This window comes from Ciconia boyciana, chromosome 6 (genome assembly GCF_034638445.1).
Source record: "Ciconia boyciana chromosome 6, ASM3463844v1, whole genome shotgun sequence".
In the NCBI taxonomy this organism is placed as follows: domain Eukaryota; kingdom Metazoa; phylum Chordata; class Aves; order Ciconiiformes; family Ciconiidae; genus Ciconia; species Ciconia boyciana.
The window spans coordinates 53,059,523-53,086,915 of record NC_132939.1 but is presented as its reverse complement, the minus strand read 5'-3'; the positions used below and the strand labels follow the sequence as shown (position 1 = coordinate 53,086,915).

The following is a 27,393-nucleotide window of genomic DNA, read 5'->3' as shown; positions in this document are numbered from 1 at the left end:
TAAAGTGTTAAAGATCCAGGGAAAGGACACAACAAAGTATGAAGAGTGCTCAGACTTTTTGTGTATGGGCAGCAATGAAAGAAAAAAACAAGAGATGAAAGAGAGCTGCTGTCTGCCGTCAGAAGAAGGTACTGCAGCCTGCAGTCTACTTCCTCTCCACTTTGGAATGATCCTGTTCTTGGTACTTCAGGCTGGTGATTTGTGCTGCATTTCAGAGTGTTTAGGTATGCTGCTATTCAGCTACTTGTCCTGCTACAGTAAATGCCCTGAGCCTTGAGAAAGGTTCCTTACTGTAGGAACATTCAGAATAAAGTTTTCTCCCAGAAGCACAATACAAAGCAGATATTCTGGAAGGTATCTTAATCAGTATATATGGGTTACTTGCATAGAAAACAGTGATGAAATTACTTAACGCCTTAACTTACAGCACATGTTCTTTAAATAAAAGTGAAGATTTACCATTGGGAAATTGCTTCCTTTTTAAGACTCATGCCACATTTAGCTGTTTGACTCCCTGTATGGTTGTGCAGTGTTTTACTTTGGGGGGGAAGGGGGGGGAGGGGCGGGGCGGCGGGGTGTTGGGGATCTTTAACAAGCTTTAAATCTTAAAATACAAAAATTGGGAATTATTCTTCCTGTTAGATTATAGAGACATGGAAAAGTTACATAAATAAGTTCTAATACATGCAAAACTTAGTGGAATATATTTACCCAAACTAATATATATGATGTGAAAAAGAGAGAAAATGTTTGTTCTTACGGATATACAGTGTCATTCCAGCTGTCATTAGTGTAAATGAGCATGGCATTCAGTCCAAAGAAGTTGCTTTTGCACACAGTGACTGGCTTTTAATTTTTCATCTTGTGTTTATTAATAGACTGTTTCAGCCTTTCATTTCTGGGCATACAGTGTAAAGGTGGAAAATCAGGCTTATTTTAAATGTGAAACAAAATGACTTTTGCAATTAGTACATTCTGCAGTAACTCCCAATGAAAAACCAGACCTGTCCCTAAACGATCAATGGCTCTGATGGTCCTTTGAGAAATGCGTCAAGACTGAACTCTCTGCAGCTTGATTGGAAAATAGATTGATTTCTCAGTAAAATGCAAGTGGAAGCATTGGAAGGGTTTGAACCATTCTTGGTGCTCTCTAGGTGGAGACATTGAGAAGAGCACATCAGACTTGGCACCTGGTTTCTCTTCAAACTGCTGCTCCTCTCTGTGATTTTCCTACAAAGTCTGCGGGCACTTGTCAGTTTTCCACAACTGATTTATTTGAATTTGCCATGTTGGTTTTTAACATTTTTATTCATTTTGAAGTCGTCATCTCAGAATGAACAGTTCTCCTTCAGTTTTAGAAATTTCTTGAATGAACTTTCATGGTTAACACCTAGCCACAAGTTCGACTTCCTATTCATTCTTTCATAGATTTTCAAAAAGCCTACATAACTTCTGGTAGAGTAGAGGAGAAGTTATTTTTAAAATAACTCTATAATAACTTTAAACATAAAGGCATTATTTTCTTTAAATTTAATACTTTTAGGAAGGTCTGTTAATAACTGTCAAGTTTCTCTGCTGCAGTTAGTAAGGAGGACAGCAAGATTTAGTATCTCTTACAGTAACGTAAGACTAATTTATAAGCAGTACGGCAACCTCTATAGGCTAGTGTTAGAAGCCATTGCTACCACACTTGTTTCCCCTCAAGGAATACAGAATTTCAACTGCAGTCTGTTGAATTAGCCAACCTCTGCTTATTTTTCAGTCTAGAATTATCGTGGTAGCAGATAATCACCTACTTAAGTAATTTTTAGTTTCTGCATATTATTTGCTAATAATTATAGCTTTTACTTATGACCTTTTACAGTCTGTGTAAATTATATTTTTCCTAACTGTCTTTTCACCGAGCAATTTGGGAGTGTGTATTTAAAACTATGTTTCAAGTCTGATGTTGCTGGAGAAGAGACAGTCAAACCAGGAGAGCTCAAATGGTTAGCATTTAAATCATGTAGTTTATTTTATACTCACTAAAATCTTGTTTCTCACGTAGTAATATTGACCATGTAGCTTTTAGAAAAGCACTCAAGAGTGAAGTACCCAAAGCTTTTCCAAAATATTTTAGGTTTTTTAAAAAAAAAGAAAAAAACCCTCTCAGTACACTTCACATTTTATGCTGTATGTCCAGCTCTCAAATTATGGCTACAACTTGCTCTTTGGATTCTCCTAACAGTTAGTAAAAGTAAAATCCTAGAAAACTTTAAATTATCCTAAATTTAGATATTGATTTCAAAATTTTATCCCTTCATTATCTTCCAGGTTTGCTATTCTTTAGTTATACAGTACCATCTCTGACTAGGTGAGGTGGTTCTTTCAGGGTTAGGGGAAAAAAGTGTTGTGGATCTGCAATTTCATGTGTTAGTTCTTCATATGGATGAGTCATTTTTCCATCAAAAAGCATTTCATTAGTTCCTAAAAATATACTGCATTAATCCATAATCCACATGGACATACTATTTATGTTAGGTAGAATGTGTTCTGTGAAATCACTGAGTCAACTGAGGAGCAAAATAATGCTCTTTTGGTAAAAAAAAGTCTGTTCTCCCATCAATAGGAGCAGGTCTTAGAGGAAGAAAATAATTTACTCCAGCAACCCAACAAAAATCGCTTAAAAAAAATAGCAAATAAGTAGGACCTTTACACTGTGCTTACTTGCCAACTGCTACTGAAAGTCCATTTTTTGTTAGTTATTGTTATAAATTGATTTTGATGACAATAATTACAAATATTCGTAGCAGGTATCACCTGTAAGTTAAGGTTTATATACTCTGCTGTACTGAAGTTGACTAGTTAGGGATACTATTCAGTCTGTTTAGTGCAATTATCTCAGAAGAAAGCTCCTTTAAAGGCACTCAGACATCAATCCCCTTCAGAGTTTTAGGCATAATTCCAAATCCACCACTGTAGTGTGAGATCCTGATCTGACAGCCTTTAAACCAAGATGGGTGGCCTGTACTGTACAGTGTGAAGCATGTCTTAACAGCGACAGATCACTTTGCTGTTTTGATGGAGCATTTTGATTTAAACCTTAATCTGTGACTCTTGTACAGTGTGATACAATAGAATGCAGGTATACAATTACTTTGAGGCTCAATTTTTCTAGGGTCTATATCAACATAAAAGAAATAGATAACCCAACCCAGAACCTTTAATATCTTTTTCTTCCATTTAGTATCTCTTTATTCCTCTCTTCTCCCACTCTTTCAGCAAGAGATTAAGATAATCCAGCAGGGTAGTGAAATAGCAGTGTTGAAGAGTGTCATAAGAGCTATTGAAGGCAAATACTTCTTCCATTGTTAGTTGTTAATCACTTACTGAATGGTTGGGGTTTTTTTCCCTATATAGTCAATTCTGATTATACAAGTGTCTGTCAGGCTACTCAACTGCTTTCATCAGGAGTGATTTATGTTAAAGTAAATATAGCTTCTTTTTTTTTTTTTTAAAGCTACAGAGTTAAGTGTTCTTAGCTTCTGGAGAATATCTTAGATAAAATGCTTGGAAATGTGAACAAATTTTCTCAAATCAGAATGCTGATTAAGCATTTCACATGTTCTGCTAACTTAACTAGGAAACTTTTCATATCAAATAACATTATATTGCTTTTAAAATGCTCTGAAGTAGGAAACTTAGAACCAGGCTTGCCATTTAGTGATTGGTAGCTGGAGGAATTGCTACTGCTTCCTTAATGGCTGACATGTAAAATTCAGAAAACCCCGTAATGAATTGTGTTCTCTTACCTACTGTAAGGATCGCCGTGTGCTGTTTTGTGTTGGGTTTTCTGTTCTTAAATAGTACTGGAATACTGGCATGCTCACATCTTAAAAATAAAACTAAAATGAAAAAATCCCAGACTTCAGTTAAAAATAACAAACTATAAAGAGTTTTCTGGTGTTTAAAACAGCCATTTAGAGGTTCAAATTCCTATTACATTTAGAAAAGCAGAAATTATTACATAAATCATTTTATGTAATAATTTCTCTGAAGCTGCAAAATTTTTTGAGGAAAATAGCCTTTGCTTAGAATGAAACTATTTACAAATACAACATGTGTGACAACATCTAGTCATGGTATGATGAAGCAGGAATCATTCATTGGTCCTCACGTTCCTTCCACAGCTGAAGTCTACATAGGAATTGGGAAGCCTGCTGAGGCCACAGCGTGTACCCAGGAAGCAGCTAATCTCTTTCCGATGTCGCACTATGTTCTCTACATGAGAGGTCAGGTGGCTGAACTTCGTGGAAATATTGATGAAGCCAAACGCTGGTATGAAGAGGCCTTATCTATTAGTCCTACCCATGTGAAAAGCATGCAGAGGCTGGTAAGTCCACGTTCATAAGTACTTTTGTCTCAACTTGTGATATTGTATTGTGAAATCCTAAGTTGGTGTGGGTAACCCATAGCTTACGAGTTTTGGATCTGTATTCTTATTAGCAAAATAGCTTTGGAAACAGTCTTTTCTGGCTTTTTATTCTCTCTTGTGTGTGTGTTGGGACATAAAAAGGATCTGCAGGCAATAAGACTATTTCAGTCCTAACAGAGACTGCAGAAAAAGAAGTAATTTGCATCTGCCCAATATTCAGTGCTGTTGGGAAATAAAGGTGGCTCATAGTTAAGAGAAGAGTTGGATACTGTAGTCTAGAGGAAAGACCAGTCATTCTGCTATCTAATTCCAAACTGAAAGTTGAATTCTACATGTTGATTGATTAGCTTCATGCTATGTGATTTCTTGGATTTTTGAAAGGTAGAGAATCAGTCTTGCCCTCAAAGGAATGTGTAGCTTTAAGTACAAAGGTGCCTTCCCCAGCATAAATGCATAAGTTTCCTTATATACTTCATATATACATACATGTATATATTCTGTGCTTACTATGTTAGGAAAATTACTTTTTTTTTTTTAATCCAGTTTTCTTCCAGATAGAGCAGAATAGAACAGCTGCAATGAGCTTCTTACCCAATCTTTTTGTTCAGAAGTAGAAGCTGGTTTCTGCCTCGGTGCTTCTGAATTATTCAGAGAAATTTCTTGTGCATCCCTGAGGGGAACATATGAGACAAAAGATCAGATAGGAAGGCAGCACAGGGAAAGTTTTTTGTTTCACCTTTTCAGCACTTCAAGATGTTTGAGCCTACTGACAAATGCCAAAAGGTTCCTTTTTCTGAAGAAGCAGGCAGTCCACCTAAAGCAGTGCAGCTCAGTGAAAATGAAAGCGTATGTTTTTCTGAGTATCTTTTTGCCCCTCCTCTGAATCCAACTTTGAGTAAATAGTCTGTAAACACACAGTGCTCTTCAGAATGACTGAGAAATTAGCTGCCTTGAGAGTCATGTGAGATGAAAAATACTGTGCTTCCAATCTGGGTTCCCTTTTTATGAGCTTTTCTGTTTGAGTTCAAGTTGGAGGATAACTATTCACTTCATTGGATTGGCCAGTCCTTTTTAAGCATTCTTATAATTTAAAATTTTGTTTTTAAAAGCTTTCTCTATTACCCTAGACGTTTTCTGTACTAAGATGTTGTTTTGAATAGATACTGAGAAATTTATGCTGCTTAAATACAAATATTTAAGATGTATGCTATAAAAATATTTGTCTGTGTAATTCCATGTGGGGAAAAAGTACAAGATTCTGTATCCTTCTTGATCTTTTGACTATTGCAAAAAGTATTTTGAGGAGGAAGCTTGCAGTGTATACTCTTGCCTGTGTGTATAGATGAATATCGGTACATCTCAACACTTTATAATAAATACGTAAACATACATAAACAAAGAGATATTATCTCAGTGGCAGGGGAGCTATAGCAAGAGCACCGTGGAGATACCAGCCTCTATAACAACAGCTGAAACATTAACTTGTAATGTTTGTATTCACAATTCTAAGCTGACAATCAGTTTATGAACCAAAGTTCTGTGAAGAAAACTTATTTTCTGTGTTTAATTTGATATTTTAAAATTATTTGATATGGCTTTCTAGCAATGCTTAGAAAGCAATATAAAATGCTACTGTTTCAATGTAACAGCTACCTTAGAGCTTAGATTTATTTAACAAGCTCTGGTGAATTTCTTTTTTTTTGAGCAAATACCAAGTATAGATCATAATAACTTTACGTATAAAATGCAACAAAAAGGCAATAAGATTTAAGGATGGCACAAGTTCTAGCATGTAGCATACATATCGAGCCCTACCTCTCCAAGTAAAATTACTTGAAATAGTTGAACCTGAAATCAGTTTTGAAGGACTTTTTTTCTTGTAATTAAAATTTTAGAATGAGTGACATCTGACACTCAGTAAAATTTCCTGATGCTAGTGGTTTAGAAATCTGGATCTTTGATTTGAGATGATATTTGTAGCTGTCCAGAGAAGAACAAAAACCAAATACAATGTTTGTTTATATTTGTATGAACAAGAATGGCTTATTGGGAATAGGCAAGATTTCTCCTTTTATAATACATCCTTTCAATGATGATACATCACTCTGGTAAGAAGGATGAAAAATTAAACTTTGAAGCTTTACTATTTTTCAGTACAACTTTTTGGCCATAACTCTCTTTAAGCACTTATTCCTGAATACGATCTACTGTTTCTACACAGAAACAACCTTATTAATCTAAATTACTGAAGAAATGTGTGAAGAAAAACTAGAAAGTTTAGTCTTGTGGCTTGAGAACTGATGTGTTTCCTCCTGTGAGTTGTGGCATGTCCTGTGCTTTGGAGTTTCTGCATAAAGCCTCTTGCATTTGTCTCAAGTGCAGACTCCATATTCTGTTAATGTGACCATGAAGACATGCTCTTTGCCGACGTCTAATGTGTTATCTGAATGCAGTTACCTTTTATTGGCTGCTATGATCTGTTTAAAAACTATATTTGTCTAAAATTACAGTTTTCTAAAGAAACAAGTTATTATTAATTATGCTGCTGTCTCTAAGGTCTTCACTGATTTACACCTGTTTTAAAGATTTACTAAAATGAAAAACAGGAGGACTTGGCGATGGTGTGAAAATTGGAGCAGTTAAGAGTGATGGAAGAGATCTGTTCACCAACAAAATGATAATGATAAATGGGAAGGTTTGGAGGGAGAGGTTACTGTTACATTACCTAAGATGTGAGATATTCTGACAGAGACCTGGCTGCAGGGGGCAGTGTGTTTGTGTTCATGCTCACTGCTATTTCAGTCCCTTCTAAAATGTTGGGGTTTTTGTTAATTAAATCAGCTGAGCAACAAAACTAGTTCTTCAAGGAAATGCTGTTAAAATTCTCTTTAGTTGCTTGTGCAATTAAATTATTCCTCATACAGTTAATGTTTAAATCCATACATTCATTCACTGTATTATGTTAAGCAATTCTCATTTTAAGATCTGCCTTGTTCTCGGGTGCTATTTTTTACCGTTTGTCGCTAACTGAAATTTTCTCCAAGCCAGGGGCTATACCAGCTTGCTATTTGGCTAGCTCTGCTCGCAAGGTGCCAAGAGTGAAGCAGTAACATGTCAGTATCAATTATGTGTACTTCACAGAGTGCAGCAGCAATGCTTTTGAACAAATGCAGTGTCCTTTCTTGGTTTTAAGAGTTGTACAGTGCACTCAGGGAAAACAAGGCAAAGTTGCGTTCTAAAGGTTTGAAATACTTCAGTTTGTGTTCTGTATTTCAAATCACTTTTTATCACACCCAATTAAATTTGAAATTTTCTTCGATTGCTAAATTGAAAAATGATGATTCGCACTTCAATTGAATGTCATATATACTTGGTTGTCACCTGCCTGATTTTGGCCAGAATGGATTTATTTGAACAACTTTCTCCATTCTCCCTACCCTTTATCATCACCTCCAGATTTCTGCATTACTGCTGCCTTCCTGCTTTTGTCATTGTTTTCCTCCCCTGTGAAAAAAGAATAAACAGTCTTTTATCTCCTGCAGTCAGAGTGCTGTTGTGGAAAGTAGCCCTTACTGCTGACGTCTGGAAAGTCCTGAAACGGGCCATCATTCAGTAATGCCTGAAATGGCAATGAATATTTCAACCCATTGTCCAGGAAACAAATCTGTGTATTCTCTCTCAGGCTGAAAATTTCTTAGCTAAATGTAGCTTTGACATGAAATAGTTTTTCCAGCATCTTTATATCATTATAATCCTAGAAGACTCTAGTATTTTTTGAATATTAAGTAATTCATCATAGCACTTGCCAGTTAATCCTATTAGTAGCTTAGCTTCTAAGAGTAGAAAACTAAAACAGAGACACGTTACTTATCCAAAATTACTCATGTAGAAATTAGTTTTCAAAAAGCATTATCTTAAAGAATTACATTCCCCACTCCACACTGTTAGATATCTATTAAAGTTTCCTATAATTATGGAGAACTAAGTCAGATCTCCTAAGGCTTAGATTAACTATGTGCGCTTTACTTCTCAGTTATAAATATATTGATATTTATTTCTGACTACATTGAATTCTTACTTTTTTTTTAAACCCAAAGACACTTTGCCAGAAAGAAGCCTGGCAGTACATATGGGTAGTGCATGCTTATGAGCCTGTCACAGATGTTGAGCTGACTTGAAAGAAAGGAAAAGCAGAGAAGACTTTAGAAACGTGAGTTCAGACCCTGTTTGAAGGGGTCAGGGGAGTTAAAGAAGAGAAAGACTAAACACAGTCACCCAAACTAACTTTTTTCATTCAGTGAGGTAGTATTCTTTAGTATTTATTCTTGCTTTCATAACAAGGTTCTCATCTGGGGAACATTCACTAACTCATTTGATTTTCATTGTATGGCCACTGTACTGTAAAAACTGTTGGTTTAGGCCACATAGGCTTGTCCTAAGCACGTTATGCTGGTTCTTGTGGGTGGTTTGTGTTGTAACCGATTACAGTAATGCTAAATGCTAATGCTAAATCTCAGTGCTTGTTTGACTTGCTCTCTAAGTGCATCAGTATGCACACGGTGGTTGAAGAAGAACAGAGAAATAACGGTAGTTGGTTTTGTTAGATTTGTTAGTAAAATATTGTGGGTTTGCCCTTCAAAAACTTCAAGGTTATTTCATAGTAAGGAAAGCAAAACATACGTTCGGCCAAAAACTCACTGCTCCTTACAGAAGGCATTTCACTGTGATTTGACCACTGTCACATCTAAATATTTCAAGTAGTTGCATTCTGCACTCTGAGAAAACAGTGGCACTTCTACCTGCATTTTAACTGGGAACACGCCCATTGAGTTCAAGTGACTCAAGGACCATTTCAATACACTTTAAATTCTCCACCTGCCATGTGGCACTCGCAGGCTATATTCTTTTCTGCCTTGAAAATATTCTTTCCTATTTTAGCCTTACAACAGAAAACCATCAGTGCTTACTGCAATAAAAAGTACATAATACCAACTTGCATAGTCATTAGCTTTTGAAATATAACAAAGTGTGAATCAAGGTGAATAATCAAGAAAGTCTGGGTTTTCCCCTGTTTGTTTCAAAGTTATCTCCTTTTATTTTTACTGTTATTGAGCTCAAGTACAGCAGTTAGCCATTTCATACTGATTCATATCTTAAAGATTACCATTGGAGGAAGATCAGTAGAATTTCTTAATTCCTGGGTGCTTTATCTGAGTTTTACAGTACTCTTTTAAAGCAGATCTATTTTTGTTCAGTATTTGACAACAAAATTGCTACAAATTTTGAGTTTAAACTAGAATTTAGTTGCTCTTTGGAAACAGAAAGTGACTATGGGAATCTACTGCACTAATTTTGTTTATAACGTGAAGCAGTGAGCTCCCATTTACTCGGGCAGGACTGTCTGTGCTGATCCCCTGAGAACTGTTGTCCTGAAAGTGGTATTTTGGGGCTGATGAAACATAGGTCCTGCTTCATAAAAGACTTTCTTTTCACATTACCCTGTATTTACTCCAAATGGCTTAAAGCAGCTGTAGCAGGAGCAGATCTTTCAACAAGAAAATACCTCTGCTCTTGGATGCTATTCACCACCTGAGAGTGAGCTCTCTAAGGACTCTTCAGCAGGTTTCAGCTTGTCTGTGCTGTCCTTGGCTGACAGCCATTACAAGAGGAATACTGCAACTAGGCTTAAATTAGTTGTTTGGTTTAGACAATCTGTGAATATCTGAAGATGCAAAGGTAGTCTGATTTTGTGCAGCATGCACTGTTATTGCACTGAACAGAACTGGAGTAAGATGGAGAATCTTAAGTCATTGGGGTGTAGTATTGGGAATCTAGTAGCAATGGCTAAGGCAGCTTTCTGTAACTTTTTCTTAAGTGTTTTTTAGATCTATTTTTTTAATTAACTTTCTTGAGATTTCTGTTTGAAGGGAGTTTCTCTCTGAATTGAAAAGTGTTTTTTTTCTTTTTTCTTTTTTTTTTTTTATTTTTACATAGGGATTTTTGCCTATGTAACAGCTTTAACTTTCTGTTTTTGTCTGCTTTCATGTTATCTGTGTGATAGATTTTTCCACAGTTTATCAATTCAGGCCCAGCTTGCCAGAAACCATTTTATCACTTCTATTTGTTCCCATTTTAAAAAATGGAAAATTAATTAGTGGTAGATGCTGGCAAAAGGAAGGGGTGCTTTGGCTAGAGTTGCTCCTCTTTATTTGGCAGGTCACGAATCATTCCAGTGTTTTTATTGTATTGTGTGGAACTGATAAAATTCCACCCATCAGATAATTCATCACAATTCGCTGTTTCAGCAGGTCGGTCTACAGTGTGCAGTATTACTCCAAAGCTGCTTCTCTTTGCTTGGATGATTTTAAGAATCTTTGTTTTCCATTTTCAATATACAAGTAGTGTTCATCTCAAGCTTTGACTCATGTTTTGTGGCATAAAGTCTTTGAACTGGGTTCTACTATCAAAACTGAGCTATTATCAATTCGTTTCACATACAGCAAGTACGGATTAAATATCATAATTTGGTAGGTAGCAACCAAGTATCATTTCAAGTTCAAGGAATAAAATCCAAAGATCACAATGGCCTGGATCAGGGCTTTGGTTTTGCTAGATATCATAACAAAGCATCCAAGGAGGGATTCCTAGCCCTACACTGTCTGTTTCAAGTAACTGACAGGCAAAGAGCTGGGGAACAAGAGTATGATCACATACCGTTTGTGTAATGGTAAAAGTATTTGATACATGTGTTAGATACACCCACTTGTCCAGAGAGGTTGTGGAGTCTCGCATCCTTGGAGATACCAAAATCTGACAGGACACAGCCCTTGGCAACCCACTCTGGGTGACTCTACTGCGAGTTTGGATGTAGACGATCTCCAGAGGTACCTTCCTACCTCAGTCATCCTGCAATTCTAGGAATGCAAGCAAGACAAGCTTTGTAGATAGAGGTAATGATCTCTGTTAGACAACATGATGGGAACACTCGTTTGTGGACAAAATCTTGTTACAGTCTTCCTGTTATGCAAGACTTTCCTTATTTTTGCCAGTGGTAAAAATCTATAAAGCACAGGTTTTGTTCTTCCCTCATTTCCATGGTACGTTACCCATAGCAATCATGGAACGAAGTTGCAAAAGTTTAGTATCTTTGTCAACTGTATCCACTCGTCTTACATGCATGTATAATATGCACGTACATGTATGTATACATATATTCTCTGCTACAAACCTGCCTTAATATTTTTGATACATCTTATTGTCTTTGCACTGTAAAAGTGAGGTGCTGCCAAACCATGTGCCATGCAACCTAGTTGTTATCAACTGGTCATTGTCTTGCAGGCATTGCAGTACCCCGCCGTTCCATCAAATGGCCCATTCTGTGATAGCTAGTTAATAATGATGCATTTTTGATTGTTGTCAGTCTGATATTGTTATATGCTTGATTTGGCTGTTTTTTTAATACTTGAGCTTTTTAATGATTTTTTTTTTTTAAGCACGCAGATACAATGCAACTGCACAAATGGCCAGTTGATTCCAAAACATTTCCAGTCATGCTCCTCATGCAGCCTGCTTATGAAATATGGTTGGGGAATGTCCATACAAAAGTGTCAGTGGCAAAACAATGCAACTGAAAAGCCTCAGTTGGGATCTTCACAAATTAACTTTTTGGGATTCTGTCTCTCTCTTGATGGCTTTCTCATGGAGGGTTCAAGTATACCTTAATGATCTGCATTGAGGCTTCTGTAGACAAAGATGTGTCTAATATTATTTAAAGAACTCAAAATATTTGTGACTCTTTACAGTTGTTTACATGGAAAATATGTCCTTGTTTCATAGTACTAAGTAGAGATGATGAACAGACCAGCAAGCTAGTAAAAGCATCCAATCACAGCATAATGAAAAATTGACTTTTTCAGGCTTTTTCTGTAGGTGTAAGAAAGGGTAATTCCTATTAAAAGTCTTTCCAGAGTCCTTCCATCTCCTTATGCATTTTACCCTTTAAAGGGCTGACTACATTAAAGTCATTGTCACTTGGGTTTTGTTGATATCCAAAGTAATCTTTGCCTTTTCCTCCATGCCTTTTGCTGGGTAACTGGCCACCTAAAAGAGGATGGAGGGAAAAAACATACAGATTTTTACTAGTGGAAAAATACTAACAAGCGAGACTAATGTAACAGAATGAAAATGTCAGTAGTCTTAGTCCCAGTAATTCAGGATATGGCCAGGAGGCCTCGTGTCAGTAAAGTGCTAATAGTTGCTCTTGATATTTAAGTTCTCCGTGTTTAAAAAAGAGAATAAAATGGAAACGAGAGAAGGCCTGGAAGAAATTGAAAATGTGTGCTATTCCCTACTATCCTCTGTAGTCTCTTACATCCCTTTTCATGGATACTTGCTGGTGCTTTTTTGCATGGATCTCAAAAATACAATTTTTATTTTGCTCAGACTGTCTAATTGCCTTTCGATATGAGAATTGCTTTGCAAAACACTTTTTAAATTAGGTCATTCTGCTGAAGTATGCACTGGGCTAATTATGATTATTTTGCTTCCCTGGGCATTTTTGTGCTCATTGAATTTATTAAAGTATTACTTTATAGCTGGAGCTGAGACCTTACACAGCAATCAAAGCTATGTGGCACCTGGTATGCGTGGCTGTCTTTCCTGTAGTCTCTAAGGGCTTTTGCTTGTAGGCAACATCTGGCATCTAATCATTTATAATTTAATTTCATATAATTAATAAAGAAATATTTTTAAGGGTTTATTTTGGGGTAAATATAAAGAATGTGAAAAAGGCTGGAGAGAGCAGCCTTCCTGAACTTTAAACAAATGAAAGGGATTTTATTTCCCTTTTCCTGAGAAAGGTTCTGTTGTAGAATTCTTTAGGTGAGAACTCATTAACTACAGGAAAATATTTGAGACGTGAAGTCATCTGCACGTGTCGTCTTTTTTTTTTTTCCTTGTGCTGCATAACTTTGCATACTGGTGAAATACAACTAAATGCTACCATCAACAGCAATCTGAATGAGACAGACCATTCTATGTGTTTTAGTTATGGTTGTTAGTAAATGTGTGTGAGAAACTTGCAGCACTGTAGCCAAGTGTTTGAGACCTGGCTCTTTAGCAGTCTCTCGTATAATCACGTATTATTATAAAATTGCGCAGGAGTTATCAGTGCATGTATTTTGCTATAAATCTCTTGCAGTTGTCAGGTGCATTTCTGGTGTGCTGATGAAATTACCTTTTGCTTTTTGCTTTACATCTATCACAGAGGGGCTTGACTTGCTTTGGCATAAGCCGTTTCCTGAGACAACAAACTGCTCTTGCGAGGACCATAAGTTACCTAATCAATTATGATTCCTTTTTTCTGACTAGGAACTATAAACAACTTGTTCTTAAAAATTGTGCTTTATCTTATCCTCATCAAACAGAAAGTGGCCTACCTTAATGCAAAACTAGGGATCTGGAAGCAACTGTCCCTCAGGAAATGATTTTAATGCTTGCTTTTGCCAGGGTTATGTCAAACAGCTGCATTCCCCAGATAAGTTGTCTACGCTGGTACAGAGTTTTTTCTGCAAATCCCCAGTCTGGAATAGTCTTTTTATGTCTCTCTATCTCTCCAACTCATCTCATTTTAAATTATATTTGAAGACCTCTTTTCCATTTACTGAAGCTTTACTTCCCTGCTAGCCAGTATTGTACTTAGCAGTCCTTCCCTGCTCATGAGTCTACAGTTTAAAGATGAGTTGAACCTTGCACTTTGGAAGGCTTCAGCCAACTTACTATGTATGAAAAGCATAATATAATTTCTCCAAGATTAGTTTTCTTTAAACATAGACTGTGTTTTCTGGTAGCTAACTGGTTTTGGATGGAGTTAAAGAATTGGCCTTTAAGGTTAGTGCCAGGCTATTTTTTGTGTCAGGATATTTTTTTAATCTAGATGTTCAAACTAACAGAGAAAGCAATTATTTCAGTGAGCTTTAACTCATGGGAAAATCTGAAATGTGCTTTGTCTGACTCTGAAAACTGTGTTCCTTTCTAAGGTTTGATGGTTATTTTTCCATTATTCTTCATATTAGAGTATATTTTTTCAACGAGTAGCAACAAACGGTATGAAGAAAGTTATATGCAGCTACTGCTCTTTGGAAAGCTGCCATCTCTCGATTTCTCAGTAGGGGAGAGGAAGACATGCTGTTTGGCCACCTTGCGTACTGCATCTCACTAAAAAAGGCCAGTGTTTTCTCTGAATAAAACTGACTGCTGTTTTCTGTAACTAGAGTTAGGGAACAGGAGATAAGAATGGTCTTTAAAGTAAAACCATTGTGGCCAAAGCTGTGGACTGCAGGAGCTCTTTACTAAAAGCCTTTGGATGACCTGCTTCTGTACTATAACTTCATTACAATCAAATTTCATTGGCACTCTTGATACCTATGTGCTAAGACAATAAATTAAACTAAGATGTGGCCTGAGGGCAAACCTTGAAGTCTACTTACCATTATCCATCCCTATTGGATGGATGGACTAGTGGAAACTAGTTCTTAAGTCATTTTTATATTCTTGTGCTGCTCTATGCCATCTCTAGTTTGATTTGTTTTCCTATATCCAGCTATATTGAAAACTTTACTGAAATCCAGACAAATTAGTTGTACAACGTCCTCCCCCCCCACCCCCCAGAATTTATCTAATCAAATGCTGTACAGGCTAGCTTAGTGTCTTACCAGTGATAAACACATACTGTGTTTTATTGCACTTTTCCCTATTACCATACTGCTAACCATTCCTTTCTTCAACATTTGTTCTAAGGCCTTGCATGTAGTTTAAGAAAACAGAAATAATTATTTTCTTTCTGAAATATAAACAGTATAGTACTTTTTGGTAGTAAAAATGCTTCCACCATTATCTTGCTAGCTAGTCTTTAATTTCTTCTATTTTTCTTTTCTGTCCTTTTCTAGGATGGAGATAATCCAGTTCTCACAACTTGATTATCTGGATCTCTCTGGTTTTGTTTTTACATTGGCTTGGAAAAGAAAATTCCTTTACTTTTACTTTGAAAGTCTGGATGCCTTTTAAATCTGATTTTCTGCTGAGCATAAAGGATCTTTTCATGCTGTTGCTATGACCTGATGTCATATTAACATCAACACTATAGTTACAAGCCAGTGTCTTGGTCAACTGGTGTTGATGCTATACATTTAGCATTGTGAAACAGTGGTCTGAGTTTCAATTTGTGTTGACTTAATTGGGTAACGATTGAAAAGTCTGGTCAACACTGCAGGCTCACTGAAGCCGTAGTAAGCTGACCATGTTTAACCTGGGTACTGGGTACACCTGTGTCAGAGGCTATGTTGTACAGTTTATTTGCTTGAGCCCGTTATCTATGTGTAAAAGCACAAGGATCAATGTTTTCTAAAACTAGGCTCTTTCCAGTACTCTGCTGTCTGCAATAAACATGCACACCATGTGTTCAATCTAAGTTCACTCTACATGAAACATAGTGAATGCAGATTTAGAGTTTTTAACGCTTTTTTAAAAATGCCACTTCTATCATGGTAAGCTACTTGGCTAAACTGATATGAGTGGAAAAATGCATCATGAGTGAAACTTAGTAATGCTAAACTTGAAAACAGAAAGCTGTTTTGGGCTTTCATCACTTTTTCAATCAGCAGTCCAGTGTTGATTGCACCTTTTTAATTCTGATATTAATATGCATGGACTTTAGAGAGAGCAAAAAGATAAGAGCTTTTTAGTTGCAACTGTTAATCACATATGTACGAATCTAGTCTGTACATTTTGTTAAAACACTGAATTTGCAAACAACTCTTGGCATTTGAAAAAAATACCATTAGTTATAGTCTTTTTTTAACCTACGCACTATAAATTTTTACATTGTTGAACCAATAGCTGATTTAAATCTTGAATGCAATATTTGATATTTGGTATTTGGTCACATAGCTGCATTTTTAGTTTCAGCTCTATATTTTTAAGCATGAATATTCAAGCATCTGAGCATGTTTAGAGGAATAAAAATGTAACTGGCTAAGTTGAGCAGCTGCAGATAGTATGGCAACTAAGGCAGCTGGTATGGCAGATAATAAGACAATGACTGAAATCTCTTTTACTCTTTTTCTAAATTTAAAGTCTAGCTATTTAAAAAAAGTTATAGTACTTGTTTTCATAACAACTTTGAGTGGTCAGCATGTTAAGTTTCAAATACGATTTGCCCTGAAGTACGTATTATTTATTCCCAGTCAAGAAATAGGGAAACTGAGGCATAGATGGTGCGACTTACCTAGTTTTAAATACAATACAAGCCTCCTGATTTCTCATTCTGAGTGTCGCATTCATGGAACTCTTATTTAATTCCTGTGCTTATTCTTTTCAGTGCATTTGCACTCTGAAGAAAATCACTTTCCCCACAGGGATCTCCAGTGTATCAGTCACTGTTGTTAGGGCAGCAGCATCAATATTCCCACTGCCTGCTGAAGGGAGCCTACAGGGCTATGTCTTTTGTGGGTTTTGACTTGCAAATGACTGGCAGATTTAGGAGGGTTTTCCCTTATGATATTTAAATTTAGTACTGTCACCAGTGGACCTCCTATTAAAATGTATATGACTAAAACAGCTCTATCATTTATCAGTGAAAATTATCTTTTTGATAGTTATTGCCTTTGCATGCAGTTTAAGTGAAGGGATATGTGACAGCTCCTTGATCGCCATTTCAGCTCAGCCAAGTAAAATGAGGCCCTTGTCTCAAATTCACTGGAGAACTTTTAATACTTTTAAATAATAAATCAGTTCATTTACCTACATCTCTCTTTCCCCCAACTATCTTCCTTTCTGGAAGATTTTGTCAATGTTGTCTTGGATTTGCTCACTGAATATAACATTTCCCACGTCATTTCAGCTGAGATGGTTGGTGAAGGAGATGGCTGGGTAGCAGACTGTTTCAGAAGTGTGTGGCGTCAGTACTTTGTTTCTGTGATTCCTTTTTGATCTGATTTTGAGACCTCCATTAAACTTAGCGCTGTTTTATAGTAATGTACTTTTATAGGTAATAAAGGTAAACTGCTTCCGTAGATCTTTGTTTCTTATCTTACTTTGTTACTCGGTAGAAAGTACAAAATTCAAGAAAAGCTAACTTCAAACCAGAACTAAATATGAAGTCTGTGGATACAGAGATCTGAAAAAAGATTGCTGCTTTCATTATAATGGGTTGTTAGTTTTTCTCAGATGTTCTGTTCAGGTCTATGCTTCGATGCATCCTCCTGTCCTATAAATCAGACTCCTACCTGGGTTTGAACAAAAAATAACTAAGTCTTGTTTTATGTCCTTGGGGGAAGTTGGAGGATATTATAGCCCCTAACATGAATTGGTGAGCACATATATAACTGTTGCATATTTACTCATGTCTAGCATGAGTCAGATTTGGAGAACTAATGTCATAAATTTCCTTTTGCTGTTGTTTGTGTGCTCATGTAGTTACAGTTATGTGCCATAAATATAGTTTTGAGTAAGACTTCTCAGGCCAGCTTTTTCCTGAAGAGGCGTAATATCCTCTGGGGAAGGAGATCAGTTTGGTAAGACGTGACAAACCATAACTCTGTGCTCCCACTCTGTGATTAGTGGGAGGTAGACAAGAGAGGGCAGTTTAATACCTTGAAGTTTGTCATAATGGTTGTAAATATTTATTATTGTCCAGATGTTGAGGTTGAATGTAGTTTTGTACTAAGATGCACTTATCAGAGTCTTGGGAAACTAAAGAAGCTCTGTACATAACAATGCATTACAGCTTTCTGCTGCTCTCTGACCTGAAACGTGTGTAGTTTATACACGTGTGGCTTTTTCACACAAATCTGAGAAATCCTGCATTATACTAGATGCTGGTGTGGTGCTTTAAGGAAGCTGGCTTTCAAGAAATAGCCCTTATATTGAATTTAAAGTTGCTTTTAGAAACAGCTTTTCTTTCTTAAGAACTGGCGTAGAACTGAAGGGAAAAGAAGTATTAGCAAAACATTGAGATGTTGAAATGGAGTGCTCCTACTCAAGAGCCACATATCTTCACACAAAGCATTTGACCTGGAAGAAATCTTCAGTCTTTTAGTACTGCTCAGATGAACCAAGCAAAGCAATTCATTAGCAAAGCACTTAGTTGGCAGAAATATGAAAACACGAACATTGTTCACACTGTTAAAAGCTAAGCGCTGTGAGGAAAGACACTACCCAAAACACTTGAGCAATATAGCGTGGTTTATTAGGCCCATTCGGATGCAGACGTTTGATTCTTTCAATTTTTTTTCTAGATACTTTGATGAAAAATCCCATAGTTTTTAAATGCTTTCTTCTTATCCCAGGAACTAAACTTCATAAGTGAAGTTATGAATGTTTCTTTTATGTACGTATCTGAAATTAACATTTCAGTTCAATTTTTTTCTGGGTTGTAATTCATTGATTAGTCTTTTTAATCAGTGATACTGGTGAAATTATTTGTTGCAGCTCAGTGTGTTCAGTCTCCCTCAGCCACTACTGATACACTGTTTATATCACACATATTGAACTTGCTGTTTAAGACAGTAAGCCTGATTTCCTAAGGATATCAAAATCATTATTGTGTGTGTGTGTTTGTCAGCTTTGCCTTCATAACTTTTAAATTCTTTAGCCATTTCCTCTGGACAGAAGAGGAAATGATGTAAAAAAAAAATAATTTAATTTAGGCTTGAGCAAGTATTACAAAAACAGAGGCAGGAGGAAAGACTACTGAGGCTGTTTCATGATTTCAAATTTTTATTAGATATCAGCAAGTACACATGAGAGTGAGCATTTGTAAATTCTCTGCTGCAGGGATATAAGACACAGTCATTGGAAAACCAAACCAGGCTTCATTACAGTCAGTGCTTATGGAGATAGCTGTTAAAAGTTAACTTTTAAAAATTATTCCAGAACATAACATAATGTATTCTGCTACATTAGCTTAGTTCATGACACTATGACTTCATAGCATAACATCTTTAGACAAAATAGTGAATTGTGAGTGTTATAAAGACCTTCTCAGTAAAGAGCTATGGAAACAAAAATAAAAAAAAAAAATCATGCAGATTCAAAATTTCTTCTGTACAATACACGGTGTGAAAATGGTTTCAGAGCTCTAAATCTACATGGACAAAGGTTGTGTTAGGTAGCACTTTGGAAAAATACTTGCCTTCTATCAGAGGTGATCTGACCTACTAAAAGAGAGGACTGCTTTTGCCTTGGTTTCTGAATTAAAATTTCTCTGCTGGTAAGTGGTTTTTCTACCTTAAAATAATTTAAAATAAAGACATAGTTTTAAAAGTATATTCTCTCATTTAAAAACAAACCCCTTTATTTTCTAAATGGGAGCAAGTAATAAACGAAGGCAGATGTTGTCAAGTGGTTACAAATATTCAAAAGATGAGCAAGCGAACCTCTGTGAGATGCAGAGCCATTTCAATTTCCAATTTTTTCATGGTCCTTGTTACAGTTTGTCCTGACAGGTGACAATAGCTTCTTTGGGATTCTGTCTGGTTTTTAATTTATGACCATTTGGAAAAGTGATAGCCACAATGGCATCAGAACAGATGGTATTATGAGGGTCACAGACCCAAAGACTTACCAGAGGGCTATGAAATGTTATGACACAAATGCAGTCAGTGATGATGCTTTGTCATGTTAATTGAATGTGTAGCCAGAAGTTGGTAGGTTACATTTGACAGAAATAACTGTTCTTGATATAAAGTCTAAAACAGTATGAAACGCTGTCAGATCTATTAAAGTAATTGACACATCAAACTTAATTTCCTTTAAAATTGTGATATGATAGTGTGAGCAGCTGGTGATCTCTGTTGAAAATAAATGATGTAGCTTTAGCCTGGGCATCCAAAGTCATCTCATTTGCTGCAGAATCAAACCCTAAGCTTCCTAAAATTGGAGGAAGTTTTATTAGTAGGTGCAGTCTTTCTACCATATGCATTACGTTCCATTTAATGTAACATTTATATCTGAATATTTTTGCCGAAGATAAAATCCATGGATGTTTAACACAATAGCTGGTAGGAAATGTTTGTATCTCACCCCACGCTCAGCAGCTGCCTTAAGTTCCAGAATTCCCACCTTCCTCACCAAACCCACGCTGTTGCTGTAGTTCTTATCCTTGAAAGTGGAAGCTGCCACTCTCCATTTCAGCTCTTCTCTCAGTAAGCATTAACTTCCCAGTTTGCTTATTCTGATCAAATCCTAGCTTTGTGTGGGAGTGCCTTTTTTGCCATTCTTGTGTTCTTCCTGCCAACTGTGCTCCAGTGAACTAGAAAAGTGACTCAAATGGACAAGATTCTGACACTTGGGAAGCAGGATTCAAATCTGTTTCAGCTGCCTGTCAGCTGACAATAGTAAACCAAAGGAAAGGACTGAGGGGGAAACAGCATTTGGAATTACACTTTCTCTGCAGATTCCAACCTTGTGCACTAACTTATTATACAGTTTGGAAAATGGATTTCAAGAGCCGTAAACCAGCCACAGCATATGATTTAACATGCTGTGTCAATCAGTGCAGTGATGGATAACCATTTATAAAAAGTCTATAGCCACATTAAACTTGTGTTTTGCCTCAGTCTTTAACAGGAATGTGATATTCATCATGGATGGCAAAGCTAAAATTAGTCATGGAAATGAAAGTATGGAAATGGTGGCAAGTGCTTGCTGGTGGAGGAGTATGGAGGAGTTGGCCAGAATTCTGGAAGAACTAGTAGATGAAATAACAAATCATTAGTCCAGTAATATTTAGTGAAACCTAAGTTAACAAAAGATTGTAGGATAGTTAATATACTACCTATACTTGGGAAGAGCAGTTGCAGGAGAAAGGCATCAGTTTGATTAAAAGTGAGACTTGGAGACCCTTCAGAAAAAGAAATACGGCGACTCACAAATATAAAATGCAAGAGCAAGACTGAGTATGGAAATGACTGGAGAGGACAAAGAGCTGGGGTACTAGTTGATCTGAGCTACATCTCCATTGTTCTACAAGAGCTACATCTTCATTGTTCATGAGTTGGCCAAGCCCAACACGAGACATCATGTTGCCCCAGTTATCAACGTCATCATCTTGTCAACAGTGTAGTCTCACCATTAACTTTGTAAGCCTACAGATTTCTCCTTCCCTTATGGAAGATGGTGGTGTTCATCCTCCACTGGTTGCTTCATGTCCCCAAAATATGGAGACTGCCATGCCCAGTAAAACCAGTTGAGGCTGGCCAACAGGGCAGCCCTCAGTGTGAACTAAAGCATAGGTTTGATGTGAGGTTTCCTCCCAGGCTAGCCCCGTGATTCTCTTGTAATCCCAAGTAACGTGGCTGGATGACAAAATTGGCCTGTAGCTTCGCATCAGTGTTGTCCTTATACACAGTGAGCACTGAGGTGACTGAACTGTAGCGCTGGAAGGTCTCTGGAGCATTTCCTGGGAGGAGTGGGAAACTTTAATAATAATATATGCTCCCTGTAAACATGAGACAAATAAGCATAATCAAAATAAGGCTAGGCGACATTGGCACCGGAACAAATGGAAACAAACTGGCTAGAGAAAAATTTGTGAAGATGATTTGAAGAGGATACCTAGCACTTACAGTCTAAACATCATGTGGAACAAGAAATCCTGTGCTGAGGTTGTCGGTAACAACAGGGGAGCAAAATGAATGACCTAAGAGGGCTCTCCTGATCTGATATTAATTAACTGAAAATACCCTATTTGGGGCAAGTTTTAAGTAAAAAATTAACAATGATCCACAAAAAGGTAGTTGTGAGAAAACCTCATAGGCTTCTATGGCGTTGAATTATAAAAGGTAGGAGATACTTCAGTTACATTTGTTTGTTTCCAGATCAGTATTAGCAAAAGCTGATTTGTTGAGGTACATTAATGTTATGTTAGCTTTTTTAAAAAATTATTTTTACTGTTTTTTCTCCAAAATAGTGCTGTTTGGGTTTCTCTCTTTAACTGTCCAAAGCTTTTTTCCTTAGTTTTCAGTATATTCAACTTCTTCACTTCTTCAGGTTTTGTGCAAGGTAAGTCGGTATATGAAGAAGTGCTTTGTTTTATTTTTCTGAAAGTGCTAAAAGCCCTTTCTTAGCCAATGGTTAGGGTTTGGTTCTTCTGATCTCCACCTGATGGTGCATAGATGGGAGGGTGTATGCCTTCCCTTCACACTGAAAATAGCCTTCCCTTAAAGATGGGTCTGCTGGCAGTTGTCCTGTCAGACTGACAGGTTAGCAGTGTACCTACAACTTCTGCCTTTCATGTAAGAATCTGGGGGGAGAAAGGGGGTGCGTTCCCTCTCATGCCGGGAGGTTTTTGCAAAATGCCATGACGATGGTTCTTCCCATCGTAGTGCATTGGGCCTGAGGAGCAGGTGGCAGTTCACATCAGCTTTGGGGGTGGGGGGGAATGGTCTGTTTCCTAGGGATGCTATCAAAAAATATATTTATTAATGCTTTATTAAAAATAACTTCTTTTTCTTGGAGATTATTGCAATGCCAGTCTAGCATGTGCTGCTGTGGTGTCATAACACTTTTGAAATAGTGACATTAGCCATAGTTGTAACTTATGTACGTACATACTTCTATATGCAAAAGTCTCCTTGGCTAAGGGCAAAAGGAAGAAAAATGTGAATAATGTGCTTTAATCTTTGCATTTCTGTTTTATTTTAGTAATGAAAGGACTGGTCATCTTTTATACTGCAGTTCTGACTCTGAATAGTTAATACAGCATGTCAGAATATTTGACAGAAATGCACATGCATAAATGCAAAAAAGGTACTTCAGAAGAGTATCGTTCACTCCTGATGCCTTTTCCATAGTCTCAAAAGTTCAGACAAGTAAGTGCTGGTTTCTGTAGTATTGAGTGTGTACAAGTATGGACTACAAGTGCTGGCCTTCAATATAGTGACAATCTAGCTAAAGATCTCCCAGGTACTCAATTTGAACTCTGACAGCTCTATTCATTATAAATTTTAACCACAGAACCTAGTACTGCATCTGCAACTCTGATTTTTCTTTGATACACAAGCTATTCCCCTGACGTCAGATTGATTTCTTCATTAGAACATTTGATCAATTTTTCTAATTACTATTTCCAGAAGCCACATACCACCAGTATGTTCATTGTGGTTTTATAGAAAAACTGTCATTATTGAAAAATGACTTCTTAAAAAGCTGTCGCTTGCTATTTCTTATTATTTATTCTTTAATTCTATCAGTGGTTGACTGGTGGACAGAAGAACATGAATTTCTTGACATTAGTGGTAATTTTGCGTGGAGCACAAGCTTTCAAAACCAGGAACCTTCAGATGTACTAAATTGCAATCTAGTCTTTAGGCAGTGGAGTGAGGACACTGAATTCCCAGTATTCTCAGTCCTTGTGAAAAATCAAGCTTTTGCTCAAATGGTTGAATATTGACTCAGTGGGCTGACTTTGAGGCTTCTCATTTCAAGAACGTCAGTCTGAGGCTTTCTGTTTCTCTAGCCTGTTCTGCACTTGTACCATTTTTGGAGGATTTGGGGTTTTCCTCTCTTGGCTATTGAAAGCACTTCTATGTTAGTCCTATGTCTTGAGTATGAGAAATACAATTTTTCTCCACTTCTGACCCTTTGACTCAAAACTTGGAAAATAATGGCATCAGTATCAGACAGTACCTATGAGTCTCTGTAGGTAGCATGGTGATGCAGTAGTAAACCTAGCCTTGCTTTTGAAACCAGGCAATGTTGAAATACAGCCACAGATTAGACTGATAAAATGGTAGGATTTCAGTAGTGAATATACTGTAATTAGGTCATGCACTTACATCTATAAAATGTCTACATAGGGGAAAAGTGGTGAGTGTATGAATGACAATATACAAGAATATACTGAATTAAGGGAATTACTGTAGGCCCATTTCATAAACAGCACTGTCTGTAGCTGTGCTCTCCAGCACCTGTTTTCATTGCAGGTGTATGTACTTGAAGGATGCTGTACATCTGGGAAATCCTCTTTTCTGATTTGTGGGAAAGGCAATGTGTGCTGGGAGGGAGGGGAGGGAAGATCCAGTGCTGCTGAGCTTCTGGGTGGAGGAAGGTGATGGAGAGACGGATCACCTACACTTCAGTGTCATGGTATTGCAGCTGGGAGGAAATGTAAAACGTTTGCACCAGATGACAAGAACTCCAAATTCAGGACTGGCCATTATCTGAGGACTGAAGTTGTATTTAATTATTCCCTGATACCAGTGTTGATGCAGACCTTGCCAGAGCTGTAGCCATCTGACTTCTGAAGGGAGAATCGGCGTGCGTTTACTGTGTTTGTAGATGCGGCATATGAAATAAGACCCTCAGCATAATTTTCAGATGGAGATAACAAGATAATCTCTGCAGTCACTAGCTGTTTCACTCTATCAGTAAGGTGTTTTCTTTGTTTCCAGTGTGCTTGCTATAGTCAAATTAGTTCTCGCAATGTAGCGTGGTAGTCATGCTGTTTTTATAAGCTGATATGACATTCACATAAAGTGTAAATCAAAATTACAGCAGACTATTGCAAGATCATGTTGTCTTAACAGGAAAAGAAGTTCTCCAAGAGCTTCCATCTTGGTGGAAGGCTACGATCAACAATTTTAAAAAACAAACTTCAATTTTGAACCTTTCTGCATTATCGGCTGTGAACAGTAAAGAACTAAAAGGCAAGCACATCCCTGTTGGAAGGGGTCAGTCATTTTCACGGGGGTTATAAATACACAGATGCACTAACAACCACGCACGTTCATGATTTCACGCTGGCAATGCGAAGTTCAGTGAGTAACAAAGCCGAAGTTGTTGTTTTAAAAATCTGTTGCCAAGCAGTAGGTTTTCTCTTAGCAACAAGGGGTTTGCAGCAGGGGAGGCAACGGGATACCTTGGGGGGGCTGTTAGTGTTAGGGGAGGGGTAAAGAAATAAGGCACTGGGGTTGGGAGCTTGCTTCAGCGGTGACACAGAGCACACAGCTCGGTTTCGGGGTGTGCTGGGGATCGAGGAAGGCAAGTGAGGCGGGACAAGGCAGGAAGGGACCCGTAGAACAGACAGACAATGTTTTGGGATAAGCAATGAACAGAAATGTTGGCTGCAGGCTCAGGTTCATGTTTGTTCATCAGTTGCTTTGGTTTGGTTTAGTGAGTGATCAGCTGTAGTATTATTAGCTGGTTGTGCTTACTTAAAAAAAAATAATCCATACTGAGCTGCTAGGAAGTTTTATTTTGAGCATGTTTGAAGAAACACACTTTTTATTATTCAAAAGAATTGCATTATTAGAGAAAACGAGATAAGTATTTTTGTCTTCTGCATTTTGGAAACAAATCACATATATGTTGCAGTTTCTTTTCCAATTCAAAAAAATTATGTCTATCTTTATTTTACAGAAAATTATCTTTACTTTTAAGTGTTGGTGGTCAATCCAGTTTTTTTTAAACCTTATCATGTGGACATCCTTCAAAATCCCTGCATTAAAATGCATCTGTGTCTGTCATTGCAGACATAGAACTATGTTTATTCATCGTTTTTCTGATGGAATGGCTTATTTCGAACTGATGCACCATGTCACAGTTCTTTCGCACTTGCAGAAAATAGTTACTGACAATGACTAAACATGCAACTGTTCTTGGTATGTGCCTTTGAAAGGAGGAGTTAATTAATGATTTCTTGTGCAAAGTCATACTTGCATTAGATGGACATGTTTCAGCACAAATTCATCAGCTAAAAGAAAAATAAGAGAGCATAGTATATAAATAATGTGCTATTTCACTCTACGTAAGTGTAAAATATTGATTATAGAATACATTTAAAATGTGTATTTTTATCACAGAGGATGGGAAATATCAGTTTCAGAATTTTACTTACTTTTTCCATATATCATGACAAATTCATCTCGTTTTGCCTCGCTAACACTTCTTCTGTTTCATTATTATAGCATAACACTGTCAAGGCTCTGGTAAACCTTCAAGTTTGATAGATTTGTTTGAAAATAGCAGCCACCTTAACTCATGCAAAATAGGCTGAAAAACCAGCATGTAACAAGGGGCAGTTTTGTGATGCTAAAATTACAGTGCATATGGATTTGCAATGCATATATTGCATATTAAGTTTTGTAACTGTTTATGGTCATAATCCTTGATTTTCAAGTTTTTTTAGATAAGATAGGATGTTTCTATCATGTCTTTCTGCGTACCACGGTTGAGAGTTGATTCTCTCTGAGGCAGACTGGGACTTGTTTAAAAAAAATAAAATAGTGAACTGAGAAAATTACTGGGGAGTTGGGTGTAGTGAGCTCTTTAGGCCTTTTATTGTAACTTTAAAAAAAAAAAAATCATTATTTTCCACATCTGTATAGCTCTATCTCTGGTTATACACTTGCAGCTGCTAGCTTATTGGGCTTCAGCAGGTCATCAGCGTACCAGGCAAGTAGTGTTTCCACTGTTCTTCTGTCTCCCTGCTCTCATCATTAAAAGCAAAATCAGTCCATTTTTTATTTTCATATGCTTATAATGTTTTCTTATAGCTGTTGTTTTTGCAAGGGAGACTTTTAGCTCTGAGGGGTATTTTTTTAGCTAAATAAGGTCTGCATTGTACAAATTTAAAGCTCTTTAGCAAACAAGTCATGTAACAGACCTACTAGGAAAAAATTAATGTTAATATCTTATCTGGTAGATCTCAATTCTCCATAGCTGAGTCTCTTGCAGGTCAACAGGCTCTGTGATTCTTAAACACGGTGATCGTGTCTGACGCTTTTTTGCATGTTAGGTCGGCCACATTTCTTCTTCTCATACTCTCCATTTCTCCCAGTTTTCAGTTTCCTTCTCTGCAGAGTTACGAGAGAGTTCAGTGCCAAGAGTTCAGCAGCCTCTCTGAAGAAGGCAAAAGTGCAAATGGACTCATGGTCAAAGTTCCCATTATATTTTTTCCACTTTGAAATAAATTTCATTGC

At 37.0% G+C, this 27,393-nt stretch overlaps 1 protein-coding gene across 2 annotated transcripts in view; it reads left to right on the top strand.

Annotated features, from left to right (window-relative positions):
* The window catches only part of TTC7B (tetratricopeptide repeat domain 7B), a 147,024-nt gene that overhangs the window by 111,963 nt on the left and 7,668 nt on the right, over nucleotides 1–27,393 (top strand). For both annotated transcript variants that reach the window (XM_072865636.1, XM_072865634.1), the window contains one exon: nucleotides 4,170–4,372. In XM_072865636.1, the coding sequence (XP_072721737.1) occupies nucleotides 4,170–4,372 (203 nt within the window). The remainder of the gene's footprint in view (nucleotides 1–4,169; nucleotides 4,373–27,393) is intronic.